The sequence below is a fragment of the Sipha flava genome, unplaced genomic scaffold (genome assembly GCF_003268045.1).
Source record: "Sipha flava isolate LNK unplaced genomic scaffold, YSA_version1 85_pilon_pilon, whole genome shotgun sequence".
Taxonomy (NCBI): Eukaryota; Metazoa; Arthropoda; class Insecta; order Hemiptera; family Aphididae; genus Sipha; species Sipha flava.
Window position 1 is genome coordinate 921,605 of NW_020273627.1, and position 17,184 is coordinate 938,788.

Genomic DNA, 17,184 nt, shown 5'->3' on the forward strand with positions numbered 1-17,184 from the left:
GGGGGCTATAGCCCCCTTAGCCCCCCCCCCCCTTGGCTACGCCACTGACTTAATATTATAATTAAAATTAATGAGCAATTAGAATATAGTAGAATATCTGATAAATCTTTATATGTTTTTGTAATTATGAATTGTACCCTTTCATCACCAGTTTCTTTTACACTTCTGTACATATTTATATATTCAATATTTTACTATATTTTGTTGAAATATATATTATCAGAAAGTATTTTTATAGAGCCATAGGTGAACCTATTTTTTACGAAAGTATTCTTCAATTTTCATACTTCCATAATTCTCTCTTTTTCAAAACGGTTAATAAAATAATGTGCTTTATAAATACATTTTTACTCTTTTAAAAATCTATAAATTAATTTTTTAATAAATAATAAATTATTAAATAAATCCATATAATCATTAATCAATTAATCAATTAATCAATTTAATCGGTAATCGTTTAATCAATTTAACCATTAATAGATTAATTGATAAAAATCGATCTTTCCAAGATTGATGTAAAATAATCGCACAGCCCTAATGCGTGTATACAATACATACTAGGGCTCGCGATTTTGAACATGTATTAAGTAATACGTGTACGCGGAATCCGTGTATTTTTTTAAAGTTTATTTTAAATAATTAATATAAATATAATATTTAATATATACAAGTTATATACATATACATATATATATATATTACTTATAAGTTGCAATTATATTACAACATTGGTTTTACATATAATTTAACCATAATATATTATTAAATATTAATCTCAAAACCTTAATAGTGTATAAATATAATACTATATAAATTATATGTTTTGATAATATTAAATGCATTTAAAGTTTATTAGTGATATCTTAGTGACTTTCATAGTTTGTGTTGTCTCGTAATTATGCACCTACCTGATGGAAACCTAGATAAAACTTAAAGCATCGTTTTTAAAAATAGGTATTTTTGTTACGTGCCAACCGTTTGATCCGTTAACTCAGTTACAACGTCTCAGTCAACGCTTGTGTGGAAGTGTAGTCAGGAATAATTAAGACTTCTTTTTAAAATAATTAAATTTATTTAACTTATAAAAATTATTCTAACTACAAATTTTGTAAATATTCTAGTGATAGAAATTATTTAAGTCCTAACAATTGTACTTATAAAATAATTGGAAATATTTCTAAGTCCAGACCATAACATACACTGACGTGAAGGTGCTCAGTGCAGCATAGACAAGACTCGTCTGATTTGCACTTGTTTTCGGGTCCCTTTTATATGTGATATTGTATGTGTGTGTAAAATCCCAAGTGTGTGTGTGTAAATGAACAAGATAATAAAATAAGATAATTTCCACGAATTGTGAGTGTGCGTGTGCGCTAATGGCAATAAAATATGATAATTTCCCATCGATTCCGCACGTGTGTGTATTACACAATCGCTGATGCAGGGACACAGGATGTGGTCAACCACCCACGTATCTGCAACTCGCAAATGAACAAGATAATAAAATAAGACAACCATGTGAACGACTTAACTTATTCACACGCCCAGTTTCGATGTTCATGAGAACCTCTTATAATGTGTGTTTTTATATTATGTGACTACGCAATACGCGACAATATTCTCATTCTTTCATTTGACGTTTACGCTAATAAGTCGTACATTTATTTAATACATAATTGAATAATTAAAAATATTAAAATGAACAACCGAAAAAGCTGGGTCTGGCAATATACTAATCGTCAAGGAAATAAAACATACTGCAGTTTATGTTCTGACAGTGAAAATAATGAGTTCTGTTGTAATGGTGATACCACAGGATCTTTAGGAAGACATTTAATGACAATTCGTGTTGAATTATTCTTTATCTAATTTTCTGTCTCTTTAAACATATTATTTATTTATAACTTTAAGTTATTATTATTAAATTATTAATATTTCTTCTTTATTTATAAATTATGTTAAATCATCGAGTACCTATATTTTTATGTTTATTTTTTTACTTAATTTATTCGTAATTATTTTGTTTAAAATGTATTGTTACTAATTGTAATTAATAATATACTTATTCAAAACTAAGAAAATAAAAATGTTATAGACTGAAAATATTATAAGTACGTATTATTCATAAACGTGTATAACAATAAATATATATTTCATTATACACAAATATATGATCTACTACAATCTGTAGTCTATACATTTCATAATGAGAAAATTTGATCAATAGACAATTTTTTTTTTTAAATAAAATACACGGGTACACGGGTACACGGATTTTAATGTTCGTTTATCCGTTCATTATATTTACAAGAACTTCAACACCGATTTCTTTAAAACACGTGTACCCGTGTAATTAAATACACGTGAAATAAAGACCCCTATTACATACACTCCTGGTATCTGAGGAAACAAATTTAATGTTCGTATACGAAAAAATTTATCTAATACACTTATTTGTGAAAAAATAAATTGGTCATAAAAAGATCGCATTCAGTTACTCAAAATCGTATCACTTGCGTTCAAAAATTAAATAATAAGATGTGTTGGCAAAAATCCGTCATTGACACAGTGTTTATCATGTTTATTATGCCACCGTCCGGATCTAGTTTGCATATATATCATATATGGTTGTAACTCGATCGTCTACTTCCATTGGCTCGACCCGGTCTATTTCCATAGGATCAGTGGTAACTTGATCGTCTACTTCCATGGGTGAGCCATTCGGTCTCTTTTTGATCAGGGTATTATATGGAGGTGACGGTTGCAGGTCAAACACTAAACCTTGCACTCCGAATTCCGTCTGCGTTCCTAGTTAATTTTCAAGAAGTGAGTTTTGGCAGAGGACGTAATAAGTCGTTTTGAATGTACCTTCTTTCCAGAATTTCATTGTTACTCAAAGATGTTACTCTTATACTATCTTATACAAGTGTATTAAATATATTGAACCGTCGTACGGTATGGGACAATTTCAATTCACACTCGTCGGACGTATTGACTCGGGTACTCGCCGTGCGTGTTACGTGTAGTTGATCGGAAATGCACTCTATAGCAAATCAACGATGCTGCTTCATGCGATCCTGGTACTCGTGTGTTCGAGATTTGACTTACGTTCACATTTGTGGCGAAACTCAAACGTCTCAAATGTCAAATTGTATTTCTTTTATATTTTCCGTTCCAAATAACGCGACTTTACTTTTTATATACTATATAAACTACTAAACGAGAGAACAGGACCGATCGTACCAAGTCTTTTTCTTCAAACAGTGTACATGAAACAATTTCGTACACGCCTCATATACTATATTATGTTATACTATATTAATATATAATCTAAGCCGAATATACATGTGTGAGCTGAACCTACTGCAAACCTGTCAACGCCGTCCAAACTTACACGAGGTTCGCATTGTGTTCGTGAAAAAAACTCTTGATGGGCTCTAGCGATTCCCGCCGTTCAAATAATTTTCGCTGTCAGTTTGCGAGCGGTTTGACTCGCACATGTTGTTACCGCGGCTGAAGGTATGCGCAGTGCCGTGGACACAATGTGCGCGTTATCAGAGAATAAGACAGAAATTATATAGAATCGACACTCGATGTTTGTCGTTCGTACTATTACTATTATTCGACTGTGTGTAAAAATTGCAATAATTATATTATTTACCAATATCGAATATGAACCAGCGTTTGCTATTTAATAGACAATTACAGTACCAATAAACAACCATTAGGTCATTGCAACTTAGTTGTTCAGAAGAAAAATTAAGTATTTAAAGTAATAAAGTTTATCAAAAATTGTAAATTATTATTAAACATAAAAATAAAATTATTAAATAACCTATTCTATGATAATATCTGCTTACAAATAATAACGTATTTTTAAAATTTTATACAATAAGTTAAAATCATATTTTATTATTATTATTACTAAACGTAATTGGTATTTTGAACTTAGAAAAAGATTGTAACCTATTATAGCTAATCATTTTCTAATTTTTCACATTGCTAATCATATTAATGTATGCTAAGCAATACTTACACTAAAATGTTAAGCAATGTGCTAAAAATAAAATTATCTTAAAAAAATAATAAATTGTATAGAAGAGAAAACTGTAAGAGAAAACTAAATGTAAAAAAGAAAATAAGGGCAAAATCAAAATCAGTACAATTAATTACAGTTATTCTTACTATACTTATTAATTACTTCTCCACGAAGTACTTGAGAGTGTAAGTAGTATGTTTACATGTGGTATACCTTAAAGGACCACTACTAATATAATATAAAATCTCAACCTAAATCACTATAATAGGTAAAGGAACAACACTTTAAATTGAAAATAATGCAAAATTATAAAATTTGACATTATTTAACATATAGTAATATCACTGATTATAAATAGTATTTATAATCAATGGTAATATTAAAGCAGGAATGATAAAGCGAGTTATTAGAACAATAAAAACAAAATGTACATTTTTTATCAACAGGTTCTTGAAATTGGTATATTATTTTAAAATTAGTAAATAATTAAAATCATACTAAACATAATACAATACACTGTAGTCCGAATCAACTTCCATAAAATTAAATACAATACAAATAACAAGAAAAAACAAAAATTTAAAGATAATGGCAAAATAAGAATATAAAAATATTAACATCAATTCAGTTAAGGTTAAGTACAAATTGGACTACTGAGATATTTACTAAATACATATAAGTCTAAAATACAATAACAGGAACTATTACATAGTTTAACAATCCAATATTAGGATATTTTACAATGAAGGAATAAAAAACAAACCTGTTTTCCGAACACATTTTTTATTGATATTATAAAAAAAACAAAAATAAATCATGTGTATCATGACTTGATTTTGATTCAAAAGATTACTCATAAATGTCATCATTAGATATTTTAACACAATACATATTAATTTGAACGCAACTCAATTGAAGCAGATTTCAATAAAATTAAAATATTATACAATAATTACATTTAAAATAAATCTAAATTAAAATCTTATAAGCATAATATAATGTAAACTTAATTATTAATTTGTTTTTTAAAGAAAAACACAATACGTTTATTAATTACTAATTTAGAACATTTATATTTCATAAGTAAAATTGTTTTTCATATAGGTACTATTTTATTTTCACTTCGTGAAATAATTTTACCCAAATGTATACATGTGAATTGACATAAAATGATTGAAATAAAATATACAATCTTTAAAATTAGGTTCTATGATATAACAGCATGTCATTCTATCAATTGGTACTAATTTTATATCCATTCCTTTTCTAGGATTTTCCATGCATTTTTCATAAACACTATTCACCATTAATTTCCAAAATTTAAGTTCAATTTCATTTTTAGCTTTTACTCTAATACTTGTAAATTTTCAAAAAATAAGTTATACAGACATAGTACTCAAAAATATACATAGCAATATTTGTTGTTCAAGTAACGGACAATAATAGTGATTAAAACAATGTCCAATGTGTGCTTATCAATTATTTCAATTAGTTATGTTAGCATTAATTTCAATCCATGCATAGGAAGGTAACTGGATAACAGGCTCAGTTCAAAATTCCAATCCAGGTTTGGCTACACAGTTGCTAGAAGAGCATTGACTTCAACAAGGAATACGCCTAAAGATGAAATTTCAAATTACCCTGAAAAAACAAGTTTTAATTATTGATACATAATATGTAATATTCATCATATTCATTATATTATAATGGAAAGACGATCGGAACTGTCGAGCATCATCGGATGATGTCACTCTGCAATTAACGAGCTGCATCACCAACAAAACCATAACAGATGATGATTGCTGTTATTACAATACGAACAACTTACGATACGATCCGAATGATGATGTTTATCAAGCTCGCAGATTTGCGCAGTGTCTGCATGATGACGATTGCATTCACATGACTGTTTATTAATATTGTCCATTTACTCACCCATGATATCCATTTAACGCTGCACCGAACGCATTTCTTTGTACACCATTACCGGATCCACGGTTTTACAATATCGTTCGCGAGGAACATAAGTTTCAAACGGACGGATCACGAAACCGTGCCAATAGTTATTGTTGGTTTGTTGGACGCGGACATAGGTGTTGCGTGCCTTCAGTTCTGACTAAGGATGTGTACTTGGATATTCCAAATTATTACTCAATTTAAGTCAACTTTTATTTATTGTGAATATTCTAAATAGAAAACACAAATACAAACAAACGTACGTGCTACGATCGGACTAAAACACATCTGAATATTGGTCTAACATTATCATAGTGTGGGGATACGGTGCGTACAGTATGTTAGGTGATAGCAATCAAAATTCCCAACCATATGCCTTGCTAATACCATTGATTATAGAATTAACTATTTATTCTATAATCAATGCTAATACATAATAAATAATACACTTTTTCGTTGAAATGTTCGAACCCTTACTTCTCCTAAGATTATAACACTGTATAATATTTTATTAGTTTATGACAATAGCATATTATAATTTTTTAAATATAATGTTTTACTTATACAAATTATAATAATATTTTAGAAGTTTAAAGAATAACTAGCCATTTTATGTCGAACTTCAATTCAACATTAACAAGCTCTGTAAAAATGAATTCTAAACAAACCATTATAACTTAAAAAATGTATTTTTCATTAAGTTTCAAGTTCATCGGTAACTTTTATATGCACCTACATAAATATTAATATAGATAAAAATAAATTGTATGTTTTCTTGACTCAGTAATTAATCATAACAACTTTTTTTTTTTAATAACTAATTTCAACAACACTGAACACTTGTGATTTCATACTTACTTTATAATACATACAAAATATATAAATAATAGTATACATATAAGTACTACAGTTAATTATTATTTTTAAATAAGTGTTCTTTTCAGTAAAGTTACATATCAGATAAAACAATAACAAAGATATTAAAAAAGTAATCAAATAAAAAAATTATTATTAACAACATAATAAAAAAGAAAATAGTAAATTATTTTAAAATTATGCAACTTAAAGGCTCTTAAAACTCTTAAATACCTTACTTTATTACATAGTTAACAACAAATAAATACTTTAGTTTATAAAAATGAGATATATTAGAAGATAAATTAGAAAACATTTTAAAATTATACAACTCAACAGCTCTTAAAACTCTTAAATACCTACCATACTTAAATACATACAGTTAAGAAGAAATAAATACATTTTTTATAAAAAAGAGAAATATTAATATAAATTGTTAGTGTTGTGTAAAACTATATGCTCTTTAGTTACTTCAAATTGAGTGCAAATTACACCTTTATCTTAAAATGAAGATCTTATGATAGCAACTTCATTTAATGCATTATCACCAATCTTATTTCTCTTTTTAATTTTAATTTCATTTACAATAGAGAATATTCTCTCAGCTTCAACATTTGAATGCAGCAATGTTAGCACTAACTGTACTAATTTAGACATGTTTGGAAATAAAATACCTTCTTCAACACAATTTGCCTAAAATATAAAACTTACTGTTAAGTACATTCAAATGTTATATTCATTATTTTTACATTTTTATTTTTTAATACTATATTATTTACATAAATAAAATCTAATTTTTAATCTGATACATATTTATCTTTTTCCACATTTCAAGTAAAGGAAATTTTGATAATTGTTGAACTACTTCACTACTTAAATTGCACGGCAAACTTCTCCATTCTTCTTCGACTTTAAAAGTAGGTATCTATGTACCATGAAAATGTATTGTTAGGAATAGAAAACCATTCATAATTTGAATGATCGTTCAGGTAAAGCACAATGTGGGGATTCAAAAATTACATTTCTTTGAATATGTTATTTTCAAAAGGAAGAAGCAGTACCATTTCTTCTGCAGTCTTTAGATAAAATTGAAAACAGTTTTTTTTAAATTCTAAAATAATGTCCTTATCATTTTCAATTCAGATTGACATTTTACTCCAACAAAAACTTCATCATAAGATAAATAATTATTTTTGTCAGTAAAATTGCTTTCATGTAAATAGTCATTGATTAAATGTGGCTTGACAAAATTTTGAAATATATTTTTAAGAAGACAAATAGAATTGTTTTACAGTAATTTAATTGAAATACTGCGACTTCGAAAAAGAGCATTAAATTTATTAAAATAATTTAAAGCGTATTTCAAGAAATAAAAGTAACATTTTATAATTCTATTATTGAGATCATTTAGTATGATTTCGCTTGATTTTAATTTATCTTCTTGAATAGCAACTACAAAATAATGTTGTAAGCCTGTCCAACATTCTAACAGTCGAACAACACACAAGTGCAAAGCCAACCAACGTGTATCTGCAAGTTTTAAAATTTTTACTTATGGCCATCGAAGTATTCTATTAGTTGAGCACAGCGTTTGGTGCTGCCTGATACACAGCGCCGGCGGAAGGGCAGGGCAGAAGGGGCAGCTGCACAGGGCCCCGCCATTTTAGGGGCCCCGCGCCTAAAATGGCATGTAATAATTTGTAATACTATAAATTTGTTTTTAATATTAAAAATACAAATCCCATCTGTAGTGGTGCCTGGGTTTTAAATGAAATGCATATCAAAAAAAAAAAAAAAATGTAACCAATATATTATATTACGAATAATTTTATGAATATTTAATTATAATTTCGATAGAAATCAGAAATGCGATTGTTGTTTTAAATTTACGATAATGATTGATGAATATTATCAGCTTATATAATAATACGCGTGAGAGTAAAAATAAATTATAAGACTGACTAATAACGGCAACGGCGACGTCTAAAATAATTCGCTGAAAACAATGTAATTTATTATGTGTACATCAATTCCAATAATTCCATTATAACCCAGGTTGCGTGTTTTTCTTTCCGAAAATACGTATAGTTTATCGTATTATTATTCATTTATAGTTGAAGAATGATTGTGTACTCCTTATCTTGTATGTGATGGGTGTCCGCATGACCACAAAAACACAATCGGAGTGCACTTTCTGTTGTCATTTCATTTTTGAGTATTAGACAACTTATATTGGACTGTCTAGTTGTGCGATAACGAATCAATCCTCGACGTACTCTTGTTACGATTATATATGTATTTAACATTGTTTATCGAAAATCGCTCACAACTAGGTTTGTAAAATATATTATTTCTAAATAATTAAAAAAGAAAAAAACAATTTTGATGTTAAAATGTTGAATTTTTTTTAATTTTTGTGTAGTTAACTTGAATTAATTGTACCTTAATATTTGATCTATACATATTTTATTTTAATACGAAAAATGTATCTGTGCATAAGCAAAAAAATATTTATAGTTTTAAAAAATAAATCCAAATTGAAAATTGTACGTTTAATATACTTTGTTTAATTGTGTACATAAAAAATAAAATATTTTTTAGAGGTTATGTAAAATAGAAAAAAAATGTATTTTTCTTCCTTAATTTGTATAGGGCCCATGAAAAAAATCTGCCCTGGGCCCCGCAAAATCTCCCGCCGGCATTGCTGATACATATAAAGCGACTGAACGGATCAGATCTTCAGCAGATCTTGGTAGCATTTTACATGATTTGTTAGCAATTAGAGCAGATGAATGACCAACACAGCGCATTAGTATTCATGTAATCATGTAATTATTTTTTAAATACACATTATCCAACAATCCAAGCTTATCAGTATGTGAATAGTCCAATGCACCATGGTTTTTCGCTAACATGACTATCTACCATGACCAAAAAAATCTCAAACGTCAATGGAACCACTAAAACGTTATGCAAAATATTTCAAACAAGACCATCATAATCCACTCGTCGTTCAATGGGGCGGACTCGAAAATCATACCAGTTGCTCGAAACGGAACTGATCCAAAGATATTCTGTAAATTAACCAAATCAAACTTTAAGGCAATCCTGGTTTCGCATCCTCGTGGTTCATGGGTTCGAAAAAAAAATAACTATTCATCTAGAAATATTGTCTAGAAACTACACATTATCTTACAGCACTTGCGCCGAGTCTCTCCCGAGATTTTTGCGTGTAGCAGCGTGTAATCAGGTTTTAAATAGGTTCATAATGCAAAAAAGAAAAAAAAAACGAATAGCATTGACGATCAAAATACGCGAGTGCATCGTGGTCGTTGGTGGGCAGAGCCGGATTGTAGTCATAAAACATTCAAGGGGGCTCTTTCAACCAAAATAATTTCATTTTTTTATTCAGATTTAGTAATTTGTTATAGATATTAATTGAAACAAGTATAGTTTATTTGTGCATTTTAGTTTGACAGTTGACTGATATTACAGTACTTTGTATTTGTTAACCAGCGAATATAAAACACATTTGTAGTCATTTTCGACTTACACCTGGGTCTATAACCGTTCCCCTCTTGACCCACCACTGCTCGGATCCGTTCGAATTTGACTTATCGCGTAGGTTACGATGAGACTCGTCGAACTCGTTTGTTCGTTCGCGGGCGAGCCGTGTGTGTGTCGATCAGAAACGACGGTGCCACCGCATGCGATCCTGGTACTCGCGTGTCCGCGATGTAACACGTGCACATTTCTTACACGCACGGCGAATATAAAATATACATACATAATATACATAATATACAAATATAAATAAACATCATCGGCAAAGAAGTTGTTGAAGAACCTATGTCTGTGTCGTGTCGCACTATTTCTGATCTACGTAATAATTATTACTGTGTATGAACGGTTCTGGAAAAAAAATCGGGTGTATTTGCAACGAAAATGAACGCAAATAAAAAATAAGAATTTGTAATCTACGACGGGTTTATATACAGGGTGTTTCTGAAATTGGTGAGGGCGTTAGAGTCCTATATGTCCTTTATTCCTCACTGTGATGGTCCAAAGATTTTTTTGTAAAAATATTTTCAGTTTTTAATTTTATTTTTAATTTACCATAAAGGTACCATTATTATTGCTTTGCACTTGTACAGAACGAAAAGTATCGATTTGCTGTTATAATATTCCACGTTAAGTTTTTTTCTGTAAATCATTGTCTTGTTGTACATATATTATTAATTAATATGCCTTGTCTCCATCCCGGTTAACTGACCAAAGAAAATCCTCGGAATAATTCGTAGGAGTCCACAACAATCATAAACGAATGAACCACAATTGATTAATTACAACTACAATAGATAATATTATGTAAAGGCATTCAACAATAATATTTAATACAATGATGATATTTCAAATGACAAAAAAAAAAAAAATTAAATTGAGTAATAAAATAAAGTATTTTCTTATTATTCCTTAGAATAAGAAAATCTCTTCAATTAATTTTCATTAATGTTAAGAATCTCATTAATAAATAAATTAAGATTTGAGTAGGCGCAACTGTTTATTCAAATGTATTAACAATACGATGTGGTTTATTTACATTTTGTAGTCGAGTATTATATTATTATATGAACGGTCCATTTTGACAACTAAACGAACACATTGATGACACTAAAACGCGCCAGCGGATAGCGGCCGTTTATGGGACACTGGTCTTCGGATCCGTTCGAATTTGCATCATCGCGTGAGTTTCCATGTGACCGCGTGTCAGACGTGTTAGTTTGCTTGCGGGTGAGTCGTTTTTGTACGCGTGTGTTCAGAAACGTGCTTCAAGGCGAACCGTCGACGCCATCGCATGCGATCCTGGTATTAGTTACGTCCCTGACGTGAGTAACAAGTGCAATGCCGTTTATGCCGACATTCGCCGAGACGGTCTCGACGAGAATTTAGATTAGCCGAGGAGGCCCCGCGAACAAGCGCACCCGCAGGATAAAATCCCACCTGGGGCAAGATCAAAATTCTAAAGCCAAAAAAAGGTATAGTAATCTAGTGGCAACATTATGTCATAAGGCCTATGTGTAGGTTTACAATACAATATTAATATTTTTTAATTATATGTTAATGTAGATGATATAAATTAATTATATGTAGTAATATTTATCAAATAAAAATGGTATGCGTCTTGGTTGCGAACAAAATTGCATATCATAATTAATTGCCTTAACTTTTTTTGCGAAAATAAAATTAAGAAGCCTTAGAAAAATTGAGTTGGCGAATAACAAAATGTTCATGGAAATAGAACAACAAAAGTAGCCGGAAGTATATCAAAAAGTATACAGGTATTGTATAATTAATGTAGTAGCTAATATTAATATCTATCATATGAACTATACTTACTATATGAAATATACTTTTAAAAATATGTTTGTTACAGAAAACTCGTTAAAAATCGATTTTTGGATTTTTGGATTCATTTTTGAACCTTCTGAGGAATTTGAAATAATAACGCGCCCGACTTGTACAGATTTCGAATATTTATTAAATCAATGTTCACCAATTATTTCTAAAAAATACACGCATTGGAGATTGGCGATATCTGATAAATTACGTCTTACACTACGATATTTGACCACTGGCGATAGTTTAAAATCTTTTTATTCAAAAGTGACTGAAATTATATCAAAAATTGTTCCTGAAGTCTGTATAGCTCTAGTAGAAGTATTAAAAGATCAGATTTAGGTAAAAAATAAATTGTTCGCTGATAATAATAATTACAACTTTCAAATGTTTCTTTATTTTAAATCGACTATATTAATAACTTTTTTTTTATAAAATAGGTATTAATAAACATTTAATCGAAAAAAAAAATAATAATAATAATTAAAAATGTTTCTAATAAATAAGAACAATTTTCTTTTAAAATAATGATCAACTTCTAGTATTAGGTAGTTTACTGATTGTTTTCATCAATCATTGAAATGTTTATTTCATCAATACGATGATTGTAAGTTTCAGAAGCTATACGTATATTTTGCTTACCAACAAGTATATTTTTGTTAAAATATTGTTGATCAAAGTTTGATGGAAAAGTTAGACATATCTATTCAGAACATGATGAAATACTAGGGGGAGGTTTTTTTTGACATGAAGAGGTCGAAAATTTTTTTAATTGTGGATGATCTAATATTTTGGAAGATGAGTTATTTGAACGAGCAGAATTTACATTACGAAGTTTGTTGAAGTACAAACCTTCGATCTCGTACATAAATACTTCACGTTCATGTTCTGGCAGTTTTCTTATTTTTTTCGCCAACATTTTACCAAAAAGATCATATTCATCGTCTTCTTTATCGCTAGTTCTTTTAGTAATAACATTTATTAACATTTTAAATGCTTCTTTTATTTGGTTTCCTGTCTCTTGAAGTTCGGGAGGAGAATCGTGACGTTGAATCGTTGGCTTTGGCCTTGAAGGTGTTAGGTTTGGTTGTCCAAGAACTGCTGAACTCGTATTCTCTGTTATTTTTTTTGTTGTATTTGGTCTATCCACAGTTACCACGCTTTGATTTTCTTCGTCGTATACAGAGCTGATTTCCTCACGGTGACTTTGTCCGTCAGTTACAAAAGACTAAACAAAACGAAAACAATTGTATTTGTATATATTTGTTTAACATTAATATATTTTTGGCCTGGTTACAACTTATTTTTCTGCGAGGTCGATTTTCGTATTATTTTTGTTACAACGGTAACTTTTTATATTTTATTCATTTTACTTAATATTTGTATTGAAATAAAATATATTATTACTGACAGTATTTAGTATTAACAAAAATATATTTATGATTCGTAGATTTTCCTAGTAGAGAAAAAATATTAAGTTGCGCGCAACGTTTGATTTTACGCATTCCGTTTTATCGTACAAATTTTTACCATAGATTTTTTTTTTTTTTTTGTTACAGAGCTTTTGCATTGAGTGCGCACATTATGAAACCTGATACGGGAAATCGTGAATATGGATCTGATAAACGATTATTTATTGTTATTCAATAAAAAATTATGTAGTTGTGTTACTGTTAAGTACACATTTAGGTTAGACTAAAGCATCAAGATTAGAGAAGCGTTTACTGCATACTTAATATTACAATAATATATAATACCTAATATACTAAGTATATATAATAAATAAGTCTTATTGTAATCGATTACATATATTGTGATAAAATATGTCGAGTTATAAACGATTATAAATCATATTACTTTTTAATATTTATCATTTATGGTAGGTACTCACTGTATCTCGAGTATTCAGAGTTGTCCGGTGACATTTGTAAACCGGTGCTAGGAAAGACTCCATATATTCAAAAGCAAACCATACTGGTTTGTAAATATCAGTCGCGCCTGATTTGATTGAAGCTCTTTTCTTCCGCAAATGACTCCTAAATGTAGCCATTATTGAGTCTTTTTTTTTCTTCAAATCGGTAACCGAACAATCTAGTTTTCCGCTTAATCGAACCCATGCATCGTTGTTTTTTTTTCTGTCCTTGTGACACGAATGCGTTGGGTCCCATACAACGGGTTCGTTTTTGTACAACTCCAAAAACTTTAACGTCAATTCATTTGACCAATCGCACATGACGGGAGGCACGACTTACGCACGAAAAAAAACACAGTGCCTAACATGCGAGAATGCACGAGCACGGACGAAGCGCGATTCTCTCGTATTCGCGTCTCGACTGTTCTCGTGTTGTTCGACACGGCCACGAAAAAACCTTCTTCTGACCGAGCGCTGTCGAAGAGAGGCGAGGCGAGGCGAGAGCAGCCGACCGCGTCCAGTGCACTCTCGCGATGTCTGCATATTGTCTAATTAATATTCTCGTTACTTTAATCAATCGCTACTATTGTGCTGTGTCGTTGTCGAGTAAAATCGTCAAACATTTATCAGTCACGGTCGGATTTCGAACTCGCCAACCTCAACCGTCAACGCTGCCGCGACGCGCTTTTATGTTCGGAGTCACCGAAAAGGTTAGGTTCTCGCAAATAACAAAAAGAAAATAGAGATGGCTACACTGTTATGTGCTATCGAGTTTACTGAAAGATCGACTGTGTGGGCGCCTACGTTCGTTTCCGACTAGAAATGAGCAAAACGGGTCATTTGAACAATTCAGTTCGTTTGGTTCGGTTCATTTAAAAGACACGTTAAATAGTTTCGTTTATTGAATCTAAAAAATAATTACTACTGTATCGAACCGGATTGAACAAAGATTCATTTGATTAAACGTTATCGTTCGTTCCGTACAATTTCGATGCTAGTGCATTTTATAAGGAATTTTCACTGAGCGACAAAAAAATGTTTTTCTCAAAATAGTCAATGTAATACCATAGTACGATTATAGTGTTACACATTTATTTCGCATTATTTCGCCCAATTTTTCAAAATATTGTCGACAGAGTATATTCACTGGGCAACATTAGTGTCGCGTAGTTAACTAATTAAAAAATGCACTGTTCGGTGCTTGTACGTACTGAATTGGTTTTATTTTGATACTGAAATGATCGAACGCGATTAAGTCATAATCGAATCACAATTTACAAATTGCTATTGGAATGTTAACTGGTCTGTGTAATAGTCCACAATGTTCCATACGCAGCAACCAAAACAAAATTTAACGAACGAAGGACACTTTTTACTCACGATCCGGATTTCGGGTCGAATCGTTCGAAAACAGAGCAACCCGAACGAGAACGACTTTTTAAATTTATGTGATCCGGATCGGTTCGTTCACAAGTGTGACCCGTTCGTTCGCGAACAAAACATTTCTGTTTCCCATGGACCACAGCTGTACTACGGTGTGCATAGACATTACTTCATCGGTCTACAGTCGTGGTAATAACAACCAGAGATATATGTATTTATTTATTGAACTAGATGACCGATTCCTTTCAATCGTAGTAGTAATATTAAATAGCAATTACTACTTACTTAAATACTACTTTAATATGACAAAATAATTATATTTGTGAAATGAACAATTGGCCGCCGCTTTTATCGCAAATGATTAGATAAACTGTTCGTCTTATCAACACTGTTATCGCGGACGACGGTATGGTGATAACCTCATTCGAATCGCAGTCCTTATCACGCGGATTTCCCCGACGTTTGGTTATCGATTATTCGTTGCAATCGCTTTGTCACTTAAAACTTCGCCATCCGCACGCACGTTTCGTCCGGCACATCAACAGACGCACATTCTGAAAACACCGGCTCACCAAAATGTTCGGTAGAACTGGACCGGCCGTCAAGCCGAAACCGCGGACCTTCACCGAGAAGGTAAAGCTCATCTACCAGGACGAGGATATTTGGTAAGTGCTCGACCGTTGTTTTAGATACTTGTCACTGTAACTCGTATCTAACGTGTCGCGTTTCAGGAACATCGTCAAGAGCGTCGCGTTCTTTGTCGTGGCCATCAAGTTCACCAGAGAATTCCGTGGCGTCGAACTTGTACATTGATAAATCACGTATCACTGCTACATTCACTAGTTATCTGCTGTCTACTACCGATGTACATACATAATTAATTGTTTCAATGTAATTTTATTATTATTGAATTTAAAAATTGTAATTTTTTTTCTTTTTTAAGTCTAATATATTGAATTGTTTATGAGATTTAATATCACTTTTACCATTTTCTTATTCTCTCATCATATCATGATTTCTTTCAACAATATTTTATAGCCTTTGGCTATTATTTTTGGACAGTTAGGTAAGAGTGAGTTGTATAAAAAGTAAAAATAAATAAATGATAATTTATTAATAGTTTTAAAATACAATTATAATATATAAAAAACAATAGTCACAACGGGTCTAAACCCAATCATTTCACCTAAATAATTCGACTAAAATACATTGAGTTTTCTTTTTTTTTTTTTTACACAATTATTAACAATATATATATTAACAATAAATTACGATGTTTATGTTAGCAATAGTCCAACAGCAATTGATAAAAAGCCTAGTGTCTCCCAAGCACCTTTTAATGTAGAAATTCCAAACATCTTTTAATTTGTCAATTGCATACAATAATTGCTATGGTAACAGTGCAGCCAAAACGTTCTTGTTGACAATTTAGGGATAAATCTGCATTAATAACTTTATATAATTCTTTAGTTTGCTCCTATTTTGATTATGCTCTACTTATTTGGCATCCAATTCTGTAACACAGAAATAAGATCTAAACCAAATTCAAAATAACTTCATAAGATTTTTATGTTTTCAGTATCATATTTACAGAAATCCTCATTATCCCTACATCACAATAAATTTCTATAATATGCTAACA

The 17,184-nt window shown here is 30.5% G+C and overlaps 1 protein-coding gene across 3 annotated transcripts; it reads right to left on the reverse strand.

Annotated features, from left to right (window-relative positions):
* Window positions 1–7,268: 7,268 nt before the first annotated feature.
* Window positions 7,269–15,156, reverse strand: LOC112693382. Of its 3 annotated transcripts, none has more exons than XM_025568422.1 (3): window positions 14,139–15,156; window positions 13,100–13,475; window positions 7,269–7,543 (listed from the first exon to the last, which is right to left on the reverse strand). In XM_025568422.1, the coding sequence occupies exons 1-3, from the start codon at window positions 14,478–14,480 to the stop codon at window positions 7,530–7,532; spliced, it is 732 nt and encodes a 243-aa protein (XP_025424207.1). In that variant the 5' UTR covers window positions 14,481–15,156; the 3' UTR covers window positions 7,269–7,529. The 3 variants fall into 3 exon arrangements, with proteins under 3 accessions (XP_025424207.1, XP_025424208.1, XP_025424206.1); XM_025568423.1 differs by lacking the exon at window positions 7,269–7,543 and adding an exon at window positions 11,407–11,870 and having other exon boundaries at window positions 14,139–15,155; XM_025568421.1 differs by lacking the exon at window positions 7,269–7,543 and having other exon boundaries at window positions 12,748–13,475; window positions 14,139–15,154.
* Between the last annotated feature and the right edge of the window lie 2,028 nt (window positions 15,157–17,184).

Coding starts and splice junctions, on each gene's coding strand:
- LOC112693382 (XM_025568421.1), bottom strand. CDS start 14,480: ATGTGCGATTGGTCAAATGAATTGACGTTAAAGTTTTTGGAGTTGTAC. Junction 13,476..14,138: donor CTCTGAATACTCGAGATACA/GTGAGTACCTAC, acceptor CGTTTTGTTTAG/TCTTTTGTAACTGACGGACA.